Source organism: Macrosteles quadrilineatus, unplaced genomic scaffold (assembly GCF_028750875.1).
Source record: "Macrosteles quadrilineatus isolate MER2022 unplaced genomic scaffold, UCM_ALF_1.0 Scaffold_4__1_contigs__length_99947679, whole genome shotgun sequence".
Classification (NCBI taxonomy): Eukaryota; Metazoa; Arthropoda; class Insecta; order Hemiptera; family Cicadellidae; genus Macrosteles; species Macrosteles quadrilineatus.
Window position 1 is genome coordinate 25,328,710 of NW_026542597.1, and position 20,204 is coordinate 25,348,913.

General features: G+C 36.4%; 1 protein-coding gene across 4 annotated transcripts in view; it reads left to right on the plus strand.

The window, feature by feature from the left end:
- LOC128991472 (histone-lysine N-methyltransferase eggless) overlaps positions 1–20,204 on the plus strand; it is a 47,964-nt gene that overhangs the window by 24,009 nt on the left and 3,751 nt on the right. The window contains exons 8-23 of one of the 4 annotated variants that reach the window (XM_054414379.1): positions 2,243–2,431; positions 3,087–3,313; positions 7,601–7,800; positions 8,416–8,624; positions 9,622–9,712; positions 10,396–10,535; positions 10,745–10,890; positions 11,421–11,616; positions 11,989–12,156; positions 12,912–13,054; positions 13,494–13,671; positions 14,097–14,217; positions 15,017–15,113; positions 15,293–15,333; positions 15,770–15,832; positions 18,224–18,262. In XM_054414379.1, the coding sequence (XP_054270354.1) occupies positions 2,243–2,431; positions 3,087–3,313; positions 7,601–7,800; positions 8,416–8,624; positions 9,622–9,712; positions 10,396–10,535; positions 10,745–10,890; positions 11,421–11,616; positions 11,989–12,156; positions 12,912–13,054; positions 13,494–13,671; positions 14,097–14,217; positions 15,017–15,113; positions 15,293–15,333; positions 15,770–15,832; positions 18,224–18,262 (2,248 nt within the window). Of the gene's footprint in view, positions 1–2,242; positions 2,432–3,086; positions 3,314–7,600; positions 7,801–8,415; positions 8,625–9,621; positions 9,713–10,395; positions 10,536–10,744; positions 10,891–11,420; positions 11,617–11,988; positions 12,157–12,911; positions 13,055–13,493; positions 13,672–14,096; positions 14,218–15,016; positions 15,114–15,292; positions 15,334–15,769; positions 15,833–18,223; positions 18,263–19,722; positions 19,894–20,204 lie in introns of all 4 variants that reach the window. The other 3 variants (XM_054414377.1, XM_054414378.1, XM_054414380.1) reach the window with 3 other exon arrangements.

Sequence of the window (20,204 nt, forward strand, 5' to 3'; positions counted from 1 at the left end):
ACTTAATATGGGGATAAAGATTTAGTATTGTTTATGGAGAGGATTGAGAAGCTGTGGGATACAAAATTCAAGCTTACAGTCAAGATCTCCCAGAACTTCTTCAGGTTCTTGGCAGGAATTTTAAAAGTATTTTGAAGCTAACTTTCTTCCTTGCTTTTGCCGGACAGCCAACTAGGCTGGAACGACCACGCTGTAATGTCCATTTTGTACAGCTTGCTCGAGTGAACATGTGCCTCTGGAAATGTGATACTGGGCAGTACCTGCTGATGGTATTCCATGCCCTGTTCCACTCGCACATTGCGTACAGAAAGAAGTATTAGAGCTTCAAAAAGCGGCAATCTGTATCATCTCAAGTAGCTCTTATAGAGAAACCTCCAAACCGATTTTCAGGAGACTTGGAATCTAACCATTTGCAGCCGCAATGTCTACTCCTGCCTGATTAAATCGTTCCACTTCTCAATACCAGAAGCCACATCTACGCCATAATACCAGCTCATAATACTAGAGCTTGGCAGAATCGTGATCTATCCAGGGCAAGTTTGAGCACAACGCTTAATTTCTTCCCCAAGTCTGCCATACATTTTTTTCAACCACTGCACCGGCATTTATTGTACCGGATACTTGATAGTGAAAGAATAGTACTACTGCGTTTGCTGCCTTCTCTCTATGTAATTGGACAGTTTTCTAGCGAATTTCCCATATAGGGAATAACTATGTAGTAGGTACTCATAGTTATGCCTGGACCTGGGAACAATTAGTTGTCTTTTTTGTTTAGAGGCCAAAAACACCATCCGTTCAAATTTTTATATTTGTCCAGTAGCACGATAAGCAAAACTGATCTGATATTGATGAAATATTGTAAAAATGTGTTAATCTATATTTATTTAAACGAGTTCGCAAACCAGCATAGATTGGACTACGGGAACGGGGGCTTATGGGGGCTTTTATGAGTTAAAAATAGGGATTTCTCATTTTTTACCCCAAAAAAAATATATATATTTATTATTTTATTTTATTTTCAAATCATTTTGTAGAGTTTAAAAAAACAAATAATTTAGTAAGTTATTTATGCGCCTGATGGTGTACAAAGAAAATTTCAAAAATTGTTAACTTAAAATTCCCATGTTATTCTTATGGAGAATAAATAAAACTGTTGTAGTTTGCTTGTTTATGAACGTATTTTAATCAAATCTGGAAAATGAATTTATTTCTTACTAAGCTAAAATGACATTAATTACATTTAAAAATTCTTTACCCTAGCAAACAGGATACTATGCTGGTTCGCAAACTCGTTCAAATAAATGTAGATATATATGGATTTGAACGGTGGGTGTTTTTGGCCTCTGGTAACCTCAAAACAAAAAAAGTAAATTGGTCTCGGGTCTAGGGTCTAGGTCTTACCAAGAGACCCACGGTAGCCTATTCTCTATAAGGGAAATTCGCTAAACGGAAGTACTTGGTGGAATTGTAACAATTCTGGTAATTTTTCTTGAGAGTGTAGGGTATCTGAAAGAGGAATGAAACAATACAAATTCAGTTCATTGTCGCCCCACCCCATCCTCCTTTTAGTAGATAACATATAACACGCATGTCCGTTGGAGCCTGGAGTTGTCAGTGGATTGTGATTCGACGGACTTGGATTAGAAAAGCTACATTGGAAGAGGTCACATCAAGGAACATTTATCTAAGCGTTGGATACAACCGCGTTACTGAAGACTGCTACGCTGCGATTCTGCCCCAAGTGTTTCAAGAAAAGTCATTTGAAGCCTGGCAGATGACCAAGAGGTGTGTTAGTCGAGATTAGACGGACTCCGTTTTGAGGACTACTTCTTTGGAGGACGTCACATCAGGAACATCAGTGGAAGGACTCATGAGGTCTGCTACCCTGGGAGTCTGCCCTCACTGCTATAGTCCTCGCCTCCCTAACTTGAGGCAGCCCAAGGCCGCAATAGATATACGGCGTGCGGCCTTGGGCTGCCTCAAGTTAGGGTGGCGAGGACTATACAAGGCGCAGTCATTACCTTTGAACTATCTTTTTTATAACTGGTTGTTTTAAATCGTTATCAGTCCAGGGGCTCTGTCTGGTGGTGGCCGGTTACAAGGGGTCCTACTGTAATTAAATTTTAAAGTCATTGAAATGAAGTAACATACTGAAAATTCCTAATTATGAGATTTAACTATCTTTTACTTTTCACTAAACTCATAATGATGATTTTCATTTAACTTTTATTGCCTCTTGCAGACAGCGCAAGATGTAACTTATGTGAGGTCGGAGGCGAAGTGTGAGCCGCCATCCAACCTACCTAGCCCGGGTCCTCTAGTGAGACCCAAACTGCGGGTCGGTGACTTGGCCTACACCATGAAGGTCAGCTACTTCAGCATCTGGGTTCACTGTCGCATACTAGAGGTCATCCCCAGGAACCCAACTGAGGTGAGGAAATTCTTTATAAATAATGTTACAATGGCTCTAAAACATATTGGTTTAAATGAATGTTTATTGTTATTGTACAATGAATGATTTTTGTCAACGATGAGAAATGTGTTTGTTTTATCATAATCACAGTAATAACTGACAAAATACATGATACAAACTTCATAAGTCTTGAAATTTTTGGAATTCAAACATTTTTATTCCTTTTTCCTTATGTTTACCATTCTGAACCAACAACCGCTGGATGCGGATGCGGTATCACAGGAAAACGGTTGCAGTTGTAGCTAAATAGAAGAGAAGTGCCAGCAACTACTTACACAATGCCATACAACCACTTGCATTGTAAAGTATGTCCAATAAGAGAAAATAAGTGTTATTGATTAAAATTTTGTACTTTGATTAAATTACAAATCTTATTTAATCAATTTTCACTCAATAACTGGAATTAATTAATGTAACAGTCTTTGTTAAAAAATATGAAAATTAATAAAACCATTTAAAAAAGCTAATTCTCATACCATGATGAAAGTTTTCTAAAAAAAAAAATCTATCTGAACTTTTAAGACAGGTTTGTTAATGAATAATGATACTCCCCTAATTAAAATAATAAAATCCACATTCGGCAAACATATTGCAAAACTTAATTTTCCTTCAGAACGATCCATCAACAGAGACCTACCGCGTAAGAATAGAGAATGTGAAGAAGAATTCAGTGCGTACAGTGACGGGCAAGTACTTGGCGTATCCGACCCCTGCGCGAGTACAGCTCAGAGTGGGTGTGCGAGTCATCGCTATATTCAAAGAGGAAGAAGACTCAGTCACCAAAGACAACTACTACGTTGGTGTCATCGCCGAACCTCCCAAAAGCATGAACAAGTATAGGTCAGTTAATTCAACCTGCTTACATAAGTTCACTTTTTCTTTTTAAGTGTTTGTTTCTCTGGTTTAATTGCTTTTAACTTATGTTTTTTATCTCAAAATGAATTTATGTTGAGTTCAACGACAATTATTTACATATCATGTCTTTCAACAGAGGCCTTGGAATGATTAATGTTGTGGTTTGGTTTTTAGGAATACTAGCAAAAAGGAATGGTTTACACAACTGACTTTTACAAGTAAAGTGTTGCAAGTAGTCAGTAGTAGGGGTTTAACACAGTTAATGTTATGTTCAGCACCTTCAAGAAGCAAAGTAGTAAAATTAAAGTAAAACGTATTGTATTTGTATTTTTTAAATTATCAAGATCACTTGTTTCCTACTACTAACTGGACAGTCCTTCTGTAAATGGTTACATTACAGTCCTACCTAAGAAACATATTCAGGTTGCCTATTGGAACCTTTTTTCCGCTTCCAGCTGTGTGTATCCTTCCCTTTCCAGAAGATGGCATAGCCAGTCCCATGTTTTTATTTTATTTTTTAGGATTTTTTGAGAGGATAGCAGGCTTACCTAAATGGGAAAGAGTCCAAACTGGCACAGGAAACACAAAACATAACTTTACACTATATACACAAAACATTAGAATATTTCACTGTCACTGACAGCATTTTCAACTAAGGAAGAGAGAGTTTTTTAGATGTCCAAAATGGTGACCAGTGAGTTGTTGAGTCAGTGTTGCCAATAGTAGAATTCAAAAAACACATTTTCAGTTTATCTTATATGCACTATATATATATATATATGAATAAATATGTAAGCCTGCTAGTTGGGTTGGATTTTGAAGTGGAGTGGGTTAGATGAAAGGTATTATCTAAGGTTTAGGTTTGGGGGTTGTCTAGACTTAGTAAACCATTGGTAAGACAGTTCCCATCTTCTAAGTTGTGACTGGTTACATTGAGGAGGCAGTGATTTGACTATTTTGGTTGTAAAGCAGTCATTGAAACTAGTGTTGTTGTGGCTCTGGGCATGTTGTACAACTGGTTTGTCTTTGTATCCAGTAGATACATCTTGTCTATGGCCATTCATCCTGGTTCTGAGGCTATTGGTGGATAGGCCTACATACTGTGCCTCACATTTGTTACATTGTAGTTGGTAGATAATGTTCTTCGTTTCACAAGTGTTGAAGCCTCGGATGTTGTAGTTTTCTTTGGTTGTGGAACTGGAAAATGTTTGGCTGGGTTGATTTATTTCACATGTTTTACATCTCTTGTTATCACAGGGATATGAACCGTTAGGGCATGCGTTGTTTGGGTTGTTGTTGGCTGGGTCAGGAACTTTTGGGTGGACTAGTATTTTTCGGAGATTGGGTGGTTGTCTAAAAACAATGTTTGGTGGATCTTTCAAAAAATTGATGGTGTGGTTGGAGGCCTTGAGGATTTTGAAGCCCTCTTTTAAAATGCCATTCAATGAATGTAGTCCTTGGTGGTAGTCCGTGACAAGAGCAATGTTTTTGCTATTTCGTTTTTCATTATTTGGTTGTGGATGGTCTTGCGCTAAGCGGATTTGGTTCTCCACCAGCTTTCTAGGGTAACCCGTTTTTATGAATGCGTCAGATATTTTGTTATTGAACTTGTTTAATTCATCATCGTTGCTGCAGATCCTTTTGCCCCTGATGGCTTGACTGAACGGGATGGATCTTTTGGTGTTCTTTGGGTGGTTGCTGTTAAAATGTAAATACTGTAGATGGTTGGTAGGCTTGAAGTGTACACCGGTTTGTATGAGTCCATCTTGAATATTTATTTCTAGGTCCAGGAAAACTATTGTTGATGTTGAGATGTTGCTGGTGAATTTAAGGGAGCTGAAACTGTTAAGGCTGTCAATAAACTGTTTTAAGGAGTCTGAGCCTGAGGTCCAAAAGATAAAAATATCGTCTATAAACCGGAACCAACACAAAGGTTGTACTTTTTGTGATTGTAGGAAACAGTTTTCGAGTTTCCCCATGAACAGATTTGCGTAGGATGGGACCATCCTCGTACCCATGGCAGTGCCTTTAGTTTGTAAATAGTTTCTACCTTCAAATTGAAAATTGTTTTTTTCTAGAATGAACTTAGCCATGTTCAGTAGGAAAGAAGTTGAGGGCTTTTCACATGTTAAAGACACCAACCACTTCTTAAAACGGCTGACAACCATAGCTACGAGGATGGCCCCATCCTACGCAAATCTGTTCATGGGGAAACTCGAAAAGTGTTTCCTACAATCACAAAAAGTACAACCTTTGTGTTGGTTCCGGTTTATAGACGATATTTTTATCTTGTGGACCTCAGGCTCAGACTCCTTAAAACAGTTTATTGACAGCCTTAACAGTTTCAGCTCCCTTAAATTCACCAGCAACATCTCAACATCAACAATAGTTTTCCTGGACCTAGAAATAAATATTCAAGATGGACTCATACAAACCGGTGTACACTTCAAGCCTACCAACCATCTACAGTATTTACATTTTAACAGCAACCACCCAAAGAACACCAAAAGATCCATCCCGTTCAGTCAAGCCATCAGGGGCAAAAGGATCTGCAGCAACGATGATGAATTAAACAAGTTCAATAACAAAATATCTGACGCATTCATAAAAACGGGTTACCCTAGAAAGCTGGTGGAGAACCAAATCCGCTTAGCGCAAGACCATCCACAACCAAATAATGAAAAACGAAATAGCAAAAACATTGCTCTTGTCACGGACTACCACCAAGGACTACATTCATTGAATGGCATTTTAAAAGAGGGCTTCAAAATCCTCAAGGCCTCCAACCACACCATCAATTTTTTGAAAGATCCACCAAACATTGTTTTTAGACAACCACCCAATCTCCGAAAAATACTAGTCCACCCAAAAGTTCCTGACCCAGCCAACAACAACCCAAACAACGCATGCCCTAACGGTTCATATCCCTGTGATAACAAGAGATGTAAAACATGTGAAATAAATCAACCCAGCCAAACATTTTCCAGTTCCACAACCAAAGAAAACTACAACATCCGAGGCTTCAACACTTGTGAAACGAAGAACATTATCTACCAACTACAATGTAACAAATGTGAGGCACAGTATGTAGGCCTATCCACCAATAGCCTCAGAACCAGGATGAATGGCCATAGACAAGATGTATCTACTGGATACAAAGACAAACCAGTTGTACAACATGCCCAGAGCCACAACAACCCTAGTTTCAATGACTGCTTTACAACCAAAATAGTCAAATCACTGCCTCCTCAATGTAACCAGTCACAACTTAGAAGATGGGAACTGTCTTACCAATGGTTTACTAAGTCTAGACAACCCCCAAACCTAAACCTTAGATAATACCTTTCATCTAACCCACTCCACTTCAAAATCCAACCCAACTAGCAGGCTTACATATTTATTCATATATATATATATATATAGTGCATATAAGATAAACTGAAAATGTGTTTTTTGAATTCTACTATTGGCAACACTGACTCAACAACTCACTGGTCACCATTTTGGACATCTAAAAAACTCTCTCTTCCTTAGTTGAAAATGCTGTCAGTGACAGTGAAATATTCTAATGTTTTGTGTATATAGTGTAAAGTTATGTTTTGTGTTTCCTGTGCCAGTTTGGACTCTTTCCCATTCAGGTAAGCCTGCTATCCTCTAAAAAAATCCTAAAAAATCTAGGCCCTTGTGCTCTATGCTACACCCTTTTTCTTTTATTTGTGTAACATCTTCAAGATGAAGCTGTTCATAACAACAAAACTAAAAGCCATGTCTAATTTAATTCCACACATTCAAATCAAATCAATTCTTAATCATTATTATGCATTACAATAGATTTGGTTATAATCATGTACATAAAAAAAAAACTCATTACTATGATTAGGTCTATAACATGGATCACAATTAACATTCCATATGTTTAAACATGGTTTGCAGACTATAAATAAATAGATAAAAAATTAATCAGTTTAATTAATAACACTTAGCAAGGTACTAATTTGGTTATTTAAGTTAACTATGAATAAATAACCGATGTAAACGGTGATTCACAGGAAACTGACACTTTTGAATCGTACATTACTCAGCGACTGGTGGAGGGAGAAACTCTGGTCTAGGATCACTCAGCTTCCCATTGAATGCCATTTAGTCGCCATATGGATGTAGAGGAAAGATTCCATATTTGCATACAATGCTTTTGAAAAAGTGTGCATACTCTGTTGAGTAAGCAAGAGTATGTAAATTCTTCCCTTTTCACTTATTTAAATTCTTTTCCAGATACCTGGTGTTCTTTGATGACGGCTACACTCAGTACTGTCCACATGAGAACATCCTGGTAGTGTGTGCCACAAGTAAGAACGTCTGGGAGGACATCCACCCGGAGCCGAGAGAGTTTATCCGTAACTACTTACAACAGTATCCGGAGAGACCTATGGTCAAGCTGTCTCAGGGACAGATTGTCAAAGTCGAGTGGAATGGTATGTGGTTTGTTTTATTGAAAAAATTATTCAACCACGTCCTAAAAGATTGTTTAAGCCTCAATATTGTCTAAAGTCTCATATTTTTAACCTGTATAAGGAACATGTAGGCCTTAGTCAGTAACAAGACTACAAGATCTCGCCACTCATCTCCACTCATACTTGGCTGAAAATACCTACCTTAGTATGGTAGCCATTTCAGTTAAAATGTATTAAAAGAAAAATGTAAATTTTATCCCATTAAATTTATAGAAAACCGATCCCGACTGATGGTGGCGCTGAAGGAATATTACCTTAACCGTATTCCTGTGGCTTGGCTGATTGACCTGTATCAGGCCTGGGTGCAGCAGAGGGTGTGTCTTGACTCTACGTTAGGGAAGAAAAAGAAATTCATACTAAGTTACTTGTACTTAACTTAACTTAACTTAACTTGTACTTTACTTTGTTGTTAAGTTACGTGTTAATTTTATATTTTTTTTTAGTTTTTTTTTAGGGTAACTGTAAGAAAGGACCATAAGTTCCTAAATTTGCCTCAATGAATAAGAAATTTCATTTTATTTACAGTAACTGCCAAATACTTGAATAGTGCAAATCAGTCCTGTATTTCATTTGTAGGTCGCTGGTGGATTGTGAGGGTTCTAGAGGTGGACGGGTCGCTAGTCAAAGTCCACTTTGATGCGGACAGACGTACAGAGTGGATCTACCGTGGGTCTACCAGGCTAGGACCCATGTACCAGGAACTGGCGGCCGCCAAGGAACGTCAACATGGTCAACATGGTACTCTGCTCAGGTCCAGGGGCTTTGGTGGCGGATCTCATCATAAGGTTAGCCAACAGTACATTTGTGGGTAAAGTGGTGATGTTTAATGTTATTTGAGATGATGTAAAAAATCCTCCTTGTCCTATACCTTGATATTTGTTAACGTTTCTAGTTTCTGGAAATGTGTTGTAAGTACATCAACACAGGAAACATCAGAGGGCACTTTTTATGGATTGTATCAGCCAATACAATGACTATACAATGTATTAGGCAGTACACTCAACTCTTGATAATCCGAGATAAAGTAAGGTTAAAGCTTCCCGGTAATACTAAACATGAAGGGTATTCAAATACAAAACCGTATTGAACGATGGTAATCAACATAATTATATTGCATTTAAAAAATACCTGACTGATGTATTTGACAGAAATCACTATGAATATTTGAACAAAATGACACATGTAAATACATAGAATGTGTTCTGTCAAAGATCAAATAAAATATTCACAAGACATACACTACCATGAATTACTTTCTTTGAAAATAATCTGTTACAGTTTTCAGAGTTCAAACAGTAAAACATCTTTTTTTTATTCTACTTTATGTTTTGTTGTACCAAATTTTGTCTGCAATTAGAGCATTTTATCGGAGATAAAAGAGGGGAGGGTCTATGACCTTGAGTTAGCCCAGAATGATTTATCAATTGTTTCTATCCTACTGCGCTTCCTTTCGAGAAAAAGACCCTGCAGTTTCAAAAACATTGACCTACAGCTGATATAAAAACATAGACTTGTGTTGGGAATTAGCACAGTCTCCGTCTGAATTTAATTGTTCTATTTTTTCCCTGGAACATGTCCTGGTTAATTAAATTATGGTTAATCCAAAGTGGAGTGGAGTGTTCGGGCATCTATAAAGACTAGATTTACATGTAAGGGAAGAGTTGAGGGCCACCAACAATGCTATCATCATAACAAGCTACAACTTGTTCAGTTCACTGTGTCTAACCACTTTGATAAGTATGCATGTTAGACGTTATACATGAAAATATGGGATTGTTTCAGAGTGATATGCCGTATGTTGAATATACTCGAGGGGATGGGGAAGGTGACAATGAGAATAAGTCAGAAGAGAAGGAAAAGACTGAAGAAACAGGCAAGTATTTGACGCTTTTTAAAATTATCAGAGGATATATTTCATTTCTATTCCAATGAATAGAGAAATTTGTATTCATGTTTTCCAATGCTATTTAATAATTTTTTAGGAGAAAGATTTTAGTTATAAGTTATTGTTCAAGTATTATCAGGCGTTAAAAACTAATAATAACCTAAAGTATGATCTGAGTTTAAGGATGTAACATAGAGCTCAAGGACCTAGGTTTTTAGGATTTTTAGTGAGTATATCAGGCTTGCCTGAATGGGAAAGAGTCCAAACTGGCATAATAAAACACAAAACATTAGACAATACCATCGTCTCCGAGACCTGAAGCAAAATTTCTCTTAGATAAAAATGCTGTTTGTGACTGTGAAATATTCTAATGTTTTAACAATTAATTTGAATATAATTAATTCTTTACTAATTTTGCATCTTTTGAAGATATATTTATCACTTTTAGTCTTCAATATTAGTTGGCTTAAAAGACTAGTAGTTTGTATAAAGAGTTAGTATTATGTAGCTCATATTAGTGTTTCATGTTAGTCACCCATTAAGTTTGGCAATGTTGACAACTTTGGTACCATAAGAACAATATTGATGTCTAACTGGCAGCAATTAAGTTATACAAATGGAATGGCTAGTGGCAGTGTCTATAGTTGAGATTCAATGTTGTTCTGTTTTAGCAGTAGAACAACCGGCCCCAGCCCCGAGGTCTGTAGCCAGGAAGAGTACAGCCAAGAAGCCAGCCTCTCCCACACCTGTGATATCAAACAACACGTACTGCAAACCTCTCATCAGTTACCTACCTGAGGGCAGAGTCAGGGTGAGTTTAGCGGGACTCTTTGGACTTGAATTTATCAGCGATTTAATTAAAAAACGTCGCAATAGCGAATAGGAATGCCAGAAAGTAAAAATTAATATTTACATGTGGGGTGGTTAAATAAGGTTACAGTAAGGGTTCTAAAAGCTGTTTCAATATTAGGGTGAGATTACTTTTGAGTTGTGGGTTGAGTTTTGCAATGTTTTGTGTAGCAACGCAAGTTGAGGCCCAGATGTCGCCCTCTGCAGTTCCGGCCACACAAGTGTAATGAAGCTTGTATCAAGTGGACCGGATATTCTCCGACAGCCGCCAAGAAGTACGACCCCCTCGTCAAACCTCTTATATTCGGTTTTGAAAGGTAATATTTTAATTTTTTTATTTTCAATTACTACTTAAGCCCATTAGTAAATTTAGTCATACAAACATTTGACCGAGAAAAATATAACAGGGTGTCAAGCTGACCGCATAACCAAAAGAATCGGGAACTGTGGATAAAATTTGACTACTTTGAATTTTGTACAGGGCCAGGAAATTATCAACAATTACTAAGCATGTAATAACTGCTTTCCGTAAGCTCTCTTGCCTTTTTGCCATGTAGTAAGAATTATTGTAAATGAAGATCACAATGTTTTCATAACTGCAAAATTGGTAGTTATTTTCTATTTTAATGTGTCCCTCAGCTGATTTAAATAATTAGTAACACTAAATGGTAAATTTGTTTGTTACATGGTGATTTTGTGATTATAAAAATCCTTAAATTTCAAAGAAAAAAAACTATCTCAGCTGATTTTTGTAGCGGCTATGAAAGACTGTTTAAAATTCTAGGTCCATATCCTAAAAAGCAGGGGTAAATCAACTAGTTCTATTTCTATTGTTATGTGTTCACAGGCTGATTGCCAATTTCAAAGGCAAGTCTGCTGTGCATTATCGGGCACCGTGTGGTCGCATGCTGCGTAGTTCTCAGGAGATGTTGACCTACCTGACTCGTTCAAAGAGCAACCTGACCATTGATCTTTTCGACTTCGACTTCTGGGTCAATCCTCTAGCCGAGTTTGAAGAGGGAAACACCTTTGGAAAGATTGAGGTTGGAGATTACAATAGTTAGAGATTTAGTGGAGCCAAGACTAGATAATTGTTAGGATACACAGGTGATCAAATGACAGATTTGTTGTAGAATGTAATCTGAAAATGAGTTTGTCATCCAGCTCAAACCTACACTGTTAAGGCTTCATAGTGCATGAAATTAAATGAAATGTTAATTCGTCACACAGAATTAACATAATTGTGATACACCACCACATATGAAACTATAGTTTTTTACATGTTACAACTAAATTCATTATTTTATCAATTATCTTTTGTTGTAATCGGTAATTCAAATTTGAAATATCCTAAAATTCCCAGATATTGAGAAGATAAAAGATAATTATTTTTAGTGTTAATGTGGTGTGTTCAGGACTTGTCGTATGGGAAGGAGAATGTCCGCATCTCCTGTGTCAATGAGCTGGACCACAGCATGCCTCAGTATGTACAGTACCTGACTGCCAGGGAGCCTGCTAAGGACGTCAATCTCAACCTGGACCCAGAGTTCCTGGTCGGTTGTGACTGTACGGACAATTGTGAGGTAAGATAAACAGTGAATAGTGGTTTGGAGTCAAGCTTATACTGGAGCATGCTGTCCAGATGTCCACCTAACAAGAAAGAAAAATATACGTCTCTGAGACAAAATCTGTCTTTGATTTTACCTCGGAAACCCCCTCATAATTTGATCAGGATATTTTGTATTTTAAAGTACCTCTTACTGGGGAGTAGTGTATACAGAAAAAAATACAAAGATTGTTCTGAAGATTATCAGGGTGTCCAGGGTATCACGAAATCCTGAATCGTGATGAATTTCGATGACAAGGAATAGGTAGTTATCTTTTAACTTAGTAAGAAAATCACAATTGAGGGAGAAAAACACAATGTTGCCAGGGCTACAAGAGAAGAGATACTCATAGTTGTTGTCGTGGCTGTGGGAAATGTTCATGATATTGGTCGCAGTAGATTATTACTGCTTCAATCGTGGATGTTGCAGAGATGATAACTACATTGCTGCAGTTTTACTTTTAATGTAAAGCAGTTTGAAAATCAACTACTATTTTTAAAATTGATTCAAATAAAATAGATTTTCCTAGCAAATTGTAAATTTGACCATGATATAATGTGCAACAGTTAATTCCATTTCTTCTCTTTTATCAAAGTGAATCCAAAATGTTACAAATGTAAAGTTTACGGTATGTTTTTGACCTTGCGATTTTGAATTTGGAACCTGGAAAACCTAGAATCGTCCTTGAATTTTATTTTTGTGGCTTGCAGGTTACCTTACTCTTGTTGTAGGATCGTACCAAGTGCAGCTGCTGGAAGTTGACGCTGCAGGGTAAAGCTTACCAGCCAGACGGGGACTTGGACCCTCTGTTCGGTTACCAATATAGACGTCTTCCCGAGAGGATAGCTACTGGTATCTACGAGTGCAACTCTAGGTTAGTGATAAGCACGAATGTGCTGCTTTAAAAAAATAATTTGATGTTGATCGTACAATTCAGGCCTAAGTAAAAATGCTCTAAACTTTTGTAAATATGTTAATAGTGAACGATGACAACTTCTTACATACTTGACATATCTACTATTCATCCTATGGAATATCTCTTGTGTCTCCTGTCTTAAAAAACTATGTAAAGAAGTAAATATTGTTTAAAGTAGTAATTTTTTGGTGTCAGTTTTTTATATCACCATATGAAGGAGTAATTTTTATTGGTTTAAGTAAGCAATTTCGATTATATCTGTAGTTTTTTCATCAGTCTTCAGTTCTTTCACTCTTTCGATAACACATTTTCAAGTCAAATCACTTTGCGTTTGCATATAGTTTACCTTCCAATTTCACATGTATGTGCAACAAAACTCAGTAGCTGTTGTGTTCAGATGCAAGTGCAAAAGCACATGTCAGAACCGGGTGGCACAACAGCCGTTGTCGTGCAGACTACAACTGTTCAAGACGCTCAAGAAAGGCTGGGGCATCCGATGTCTCCACGACATTCCCCGCGGTGCCTTTATCTGCATCTACGCCGGCTTTCTACTCACAGAACAAGAGGCCAATGAGGTATTAACTAGAAACCTGACCTTTATGGGTCAATTCAGATTCAATTTTTTTAGGGTGGATATGGTACTTCTGGTAATCAGAAAGTTCCCAGGCTGATTTTCATCACTTTTTTATGGTTCTAAACCAGACTCAGCTCTCTTTGATTGGTAGGCTTTTGAAAATTGGTCCTGCTTAGAGAAACATGCATTCATATTTCTATCATATTATATGCCATATTTCTAATTGTTACTGATTTTAAATTTATGTGGTAAAATAATAATAGAAGCTGTAGTTTTTCAGTTCCACAAATCAAAATTTATTATTTTTAATTTTTTTTTTACACAACTGTTCAAAAAAACTGAAAATCCTGAATAAAATAATCACACTAATTAATCAACATAACTATTTTATTATCCGGCTGATTTGATTTATGATTTTGTTTGAAGGGAGGCAAGACATATGGTGACGAGTACCTTGCTGAACTGGACTACATTGAATCTGTAGAAAACCTCAAGGAAGGATACGAGTCGGAGGCTAAGGAACCATCCGACTTTGAAGATGATAACAGTAAGTACAAAACTAAGGTATGCGAGCCTGAAATTTACGATTGAATCAAGCTTTTTGAAAACATCAACATCGTCGTTTGCAATTATGGCAACATTCTGAAGATCCCATGAGGTAATATCTCCCGTGTTCGTAGAAAATCTTGATTATCTACTACTGTCACAGAAACATAATCATTGTCTTTCATCACATTCCCCACAACATCCTAACATATCACACAGCTGTGGGGACATCATCTCCTGATTATTTACTGCGGTCACGGAAACACCATCCTTGTCTGATGCGGTCGCAGAAATGTTATCTCACACCCAAATGCGTGAATTTTTAACCCGTGGTAGTAAAAGCACAGCTTGAGCCTGGAACTGGCTTTTACGCTTGGTTCAACAATAGATCTGCTCGCACATCTCTAGCTCCTACAGATTGATCACGCGGGGTAGGCGCGTGAGAGAGGGAGTAGTGCGGGAGAGAGCGCAGCCATGGAGAGAGCAGGAAAGTGGTGCCTTGGTACCGCGAAACATCTGCTTACTGCTCAAGCACCTGCCAGTCTGTCTGAAGAGAAGGCGGATATATCCGCTTCCCGTCCAGAACATCAAAAACCATAAGCGGATATATCCGACACCCGTCCTTTATCGCCAAAGACTTAGGCGGATATATCCGTCACCCGTCCGGGAAGGGTTAAAGTTATAGCATACAACTTATTTGGTCCATTATTACAGATGTATATAGATGGCTTGTCTGATCTGTAAACATAAAGTCAATTCTGACTAGAAGATTTTTTTAACAATTTGTTCTCATGTTGCAGTATCACAGAAGGACACCATGGACATAGAGTATGAACACAGCGAGGACTCGGCGGACGCATTCATAGAGCAGCCCAGGAGACAGACGGCAGATATCAAGTAATTTAGTCTTTGAACATCAATAGTTAAATCACAGTTAACAGAAAATATCAAAGCTACGTGTAATTTTTGTCATGGAGGTAATGTTACTCCTTACAAAAAGTTTAAGGTTTTCTTCTGTTTTAGTTTTGTAATACCTAATGAATTATCCAAGAATTAAATACAAGTGCATTTTTCAGATTACGGTTAAGGCGACGTACAATGGATGAAGCTGAAAAAGGTAATTTTGCTTGTTATATTTTATCCTTAAAATACTGTCTACACTTTTTTATTAGTTTTTGTTATTTCATATTTTAAAACGTAGTAATATATTTTGATAGTTTAGTTTTTAATAGTCTCTCTTTACTTTTGATTTACTAAGTAAGTAGTGTTTTTTACAATTATTGCAAGTTGCCAAAACGCTGTGATTTGACATATATGGATCTAAAGCTGGTTTTTCCTAGGTGCGGAAGTGGAGTGCTGAGTCTTCTCTCCTTTGTCTTAGGTAATTTTATAGTACTGTTTTCTTATAAGTGGAGCAGACCGCCACTGGACGAGCGGGAAATCGCTTCTCCGTACCTAGGATAACCAAGCTTCATGTAAACCAGTCTAACATCCTTATTTTGGGATGTGAAAAAATCAGGCAGTTTTTACATTAATGACTTTTGTGATTGCAGAATCTCGGAAATCCAGAGCAGACGACGATGCTATTTCCATCAGCGATGATGAACTTGACTCAGGTTGGTTTGGATTTTGTTCTAATAAAAATATCAGTTTGATTGTTCTGTTAAAAAAATGCTCATTTGTCATTGAATTGTTAGGGGGGTCCTTTACACGACATTTGAATTCACAGTGATTCTGCTTAGTGGTTTCTTTTGTTATAAGACATATCTGAATTTCATATTTAGCTGATAATTTTATAAACATCTACATGAATTATTTACAACTTTTCATAGCAATGTTTTAATTTCCATATGTAACTGTTTTTTTTTTCTTCATTTGTGAATATATCGGTTTAGCTAATCTTGTATTTTGTTGTTGAAAATGAATCGATTTGCAATCTGATGGAAAATCTAAAACCTTACTTGTTAGCTTTTGCTAGTCTTAATCCAAACTAGGTGTCCTGGTCATCAAAACTTATATTTTCGACTTGTGTGGCTGTAGCCTAAGAAAAATGGCACGAGTAAAGCTTTTTTACATGGTGATTGATAATAATCTCCAAGCACAATTTTTCTGTAACAAGGCCATGCCATATGATCATTTGAATCTACAATTAATTAATATTGATAAGTATCAATATATAGCTTGTCCTTTTTCAATTAAAGTTTATACAAATCACTTTAAACCAAATCATTTACAGGAAGTTTGCCAGTCATGTTAAAATTAGTTATCAGGAGTTTCTGTTGTAATTAGTTGTGGGCCTATTTCTGCAAATAATTATATTTACATAAAAATATTCCCGGAATAGATAGCCTTCTCCAGTTCACAATTTTTAGAATACCATCAGTTTGTTTAACTGCAGGTAGTCTGTTAGATATCAGGTCCCAAGTATGGTGAAAATAAGCTAAATTGTTCAAACCAATATTGTTTCGTACTGTTGTTGAATTTTTACGTCTTGTGTTGTGAGTGTGAGTCAATAAATGTAGGTCGAAGTTACTCTTGACCGTTAGAACAAGTGGCATTAAGTGTTGAATAAGGTTTGAGTTATGAAATTGATGAAATCGTCTTTGTACAGTGTTGGACTGTTGGTTTGTAGGAAATTGGTCATTAAATTTAGTCTAATTGTCGTTTTTTTTTAGTATAAAAGTTAAATTTCACTTGACGCTTCCCATATAAGTTTGTCCTAAACACTACATTGGCAAAACCACAAATGCTCTTAGAGTTCGTATGAATGGCCACAGATATGATGTAAACCATCCTGATAAACAAAAACCTGTGGCTATTCATGCGAGAGAGCATTCTTAAAATTTTCAACAATGTTATTCATTAAAAGGAATAAGAAAATTGGCAAAAGATGTATCAGACTTAAAATTAAGACAGCTTGAGCAAGCTCATCAATTAATACTTAAATCTAAAACACCTTCCGGTCTAAATTTGAGTTAGTATATAAATCATATTTTCTTTCTTTCTATCAACATTTTCTTTTTACTTCTTCATAAATTATATGTATTTTGGATTTTTGCTAAAAACATCTGATTTAGAGTGGTAAACACTTCTATTTGTTATTGTTTGTTTGTTCCTGAAGAAGGCTAACGCCAAAATATAGAACTTTTTTTTTAAAAGTGTGTGATAAGTTTGTTCTGGAAAATGATTTAGCCGTTTGGCAACATTATGAAGAAACAATATTGTTACATATGTTCAACTAATTGATATAATAGTAGCTTTTTTTATTCCTATAAAACCAATATAATTTGATAACTTATCAATTTCAGAATTCAGAGTAATGTCTTCATTTATATTGGTGTCATAAATAGGTCTTGCCTTAACGGAAACATCTTTGATGTCATGGTGAATCCTATTTCATACTTGAACCAAATGCCATTTAAACTCAAACCTTTATTGGTCAGGGTGGCCACAGACCAAAAATCCCGGGAAATGTGCATGAATTTGTTGTGATAAACCTGGAAATTATGTGTGAATTTTGGAATTCCACTGTAAAAACCTTATTTGAGTGCCATATGGATTTAACACTCAGCTACATAATTTGTTTGCTCACACAAATCCTCATGAAACTCTGTTCAAATTTTACACTTCATTAGAGCTAGTGAAATTGTGAACATCTTCCTTGGACATGCCGGAATTGTGAATGTGAAACCGTAAACTTCATCGGCATCTGCAATGGCGCGAATTCGTCATTTTTAATTAGATCTTCACAAACGCTTTCCACGACCGCAAAAATATACTTGGCCCAAACAATTCCATTGGGCCAACCATTGGTCTGACTCGACCTGAAAATATTGCAGACCGGCAGAACCGCAAGTAAAAAGGTTTATTTGGTGACCGGGAAAAATATGTGCATTTTTTCCAAGGAGTTATGTGGCCACCCTGTTGATTACTCTTATCTTTATAAATTAGTACTCGCTGTTGTCCTGTCTGCCCAGTTTAAGTCCTAAAGAACTTCCTTGTTGTAGATAATTTTTACTACACCGTGACTCCGTTTAACGACAAAGGTAAGCGAAGTTGTTCGTGCTGGGGTCACTCATGTTATCTTGAACAGTCATACTTTTGGTTTTTCCACTCACAATTTCAGCTTTTTGTTTGCTTCTAGATAAACGGTTTGTCAGTTTAGATCAATGCTATAATCAGTTTCCCCATATTTTGAGTTCTTAACTCACTTTTCTTCAGTTTAACACCCTTTGTCTTTTATTCAAACTTCCCATTTTCATCTACTCAAAAGCTTTGCTTCTACCCAGATTGTAGCTTAGTTTTTATTAAATTGGGATTTGTATATTACGTTACTAGCCCGGTAAGTGGGGGCTCGCAGTGCGAGCACGATAGTTCAGGATTATCATGCGAGTACGGTAAAGCTTGCCGGGCGAGTTACGTACAATACTTTACATCATACTGCACAGAAAAACTAAGACATATTTTTAGTACACTATGTAACTATTAACATTAATTAAAATATTTTTGTTTTTGCAGAAAAAGAAACCTTATTTGAATTGATGGTAATAGTTTGTATTGTTTTAAAACGCTGAATCCCTTGCCCAGAGGTGATTTTTTATGGAGAGAAACGTTTCACTCTCAGACATATTTGCCACAAATTCTGAGTGTGATGGGTGTTTATAAACATCCGTTAGATTAAATGTTTCTTGTTTTTGTAATATTTTAGTAGTAACTCTTTGGATTTTTTAATAGTTTTTTACAAACTTTAATCTTGCCATTCTCAGTGTTTACAAAGAAGTAATCACTTCTAATTCAATACTATTTTTGATTATTGAATTGTTGCAATCAGCTATTCATTTGATCAGCTGTCTAATGAATCAGCAGTAAGTAATTTACTATATGGCAAAGAGTAACTTACTCACCTACAAAAAGGTACAGAAAACAGCTGTTTCTGGATAGTATGATGTAAAAGAAATTGTTATTGTTGCATGTCCACTAAGTGTTTAAATGTTAATATAGGGTTGGTCTCTCACTCTTAGTTATATGATACTGTTTACATTATAATGTTATTTTCAAAAATATTTCCACCTCTACCGTCAATCATTCGTGTCTTTTGTTGGCTCCAGGATTATTGTACGTTAGGTTGTCTCGTTCTATATTTGAGTCATGATGATTTAATTTTCCTGCCCTTTCAGTTTTTTTTTATAAGAGGAAATTCTTGGAGGACTAATAAATAAATATCAACAATAGAACCTATATTGTAACTACTTTTTTAAGTTCTTTTATTTTCTTCAATATAATTATAAATTAGGCTGTTGAGAGTCACAAAATGATCATGTAAATTTTACACTTTACACTTACGAATTAAACCATAAAAACTTGATGTATCAATTGTACGTACAATCTCAAATTAAATCTATAAAACTTGTTTGTAGCTATTAACAAGTCATAGTAACCTGTTGTAGTTTCAATTAGACTTTAACACACTAACACTTCTATGCTTGCTTCCCTTTTGCTTCCGAAGGACAATGTGGAGGATGCCGAGAGAACATTGACAGTGTTAGAGATTCCCTTCGCTGTCAAGGGTGCATGAAGTCATACCACTTTAAATGCACTCCGTTAAAAACTAGCGCTAACGTCGATAAGTTAGGCTCCAACAAAAGTTCTTGGGTTTGCCCCAGGTGTGACGCTCTCGGTAAGATGTCTGTTTTGGTATAGTGTGATTTTGTTAAGTTGAAACAAAATGTAGACAATTGATGTTAGAAAATGTACTTACAAAATTGTTTTCTGCTTTGCATTGGTTACTACTACCACTTTCCATTTCCTGCCTGGTTACATGGAATATCTTGTTGCTGATTAGATGAAGCACAGATATTATTGGGCACTGAACTGCGGCCAAGGCCTTCTGAATTATAATTTATTTAATTATTCAACATTACACTTTTAAGTCTACTAGACAGATCTTTAAAAATAATCATTAATTCATTGCCGCTTATCATTGTGTTT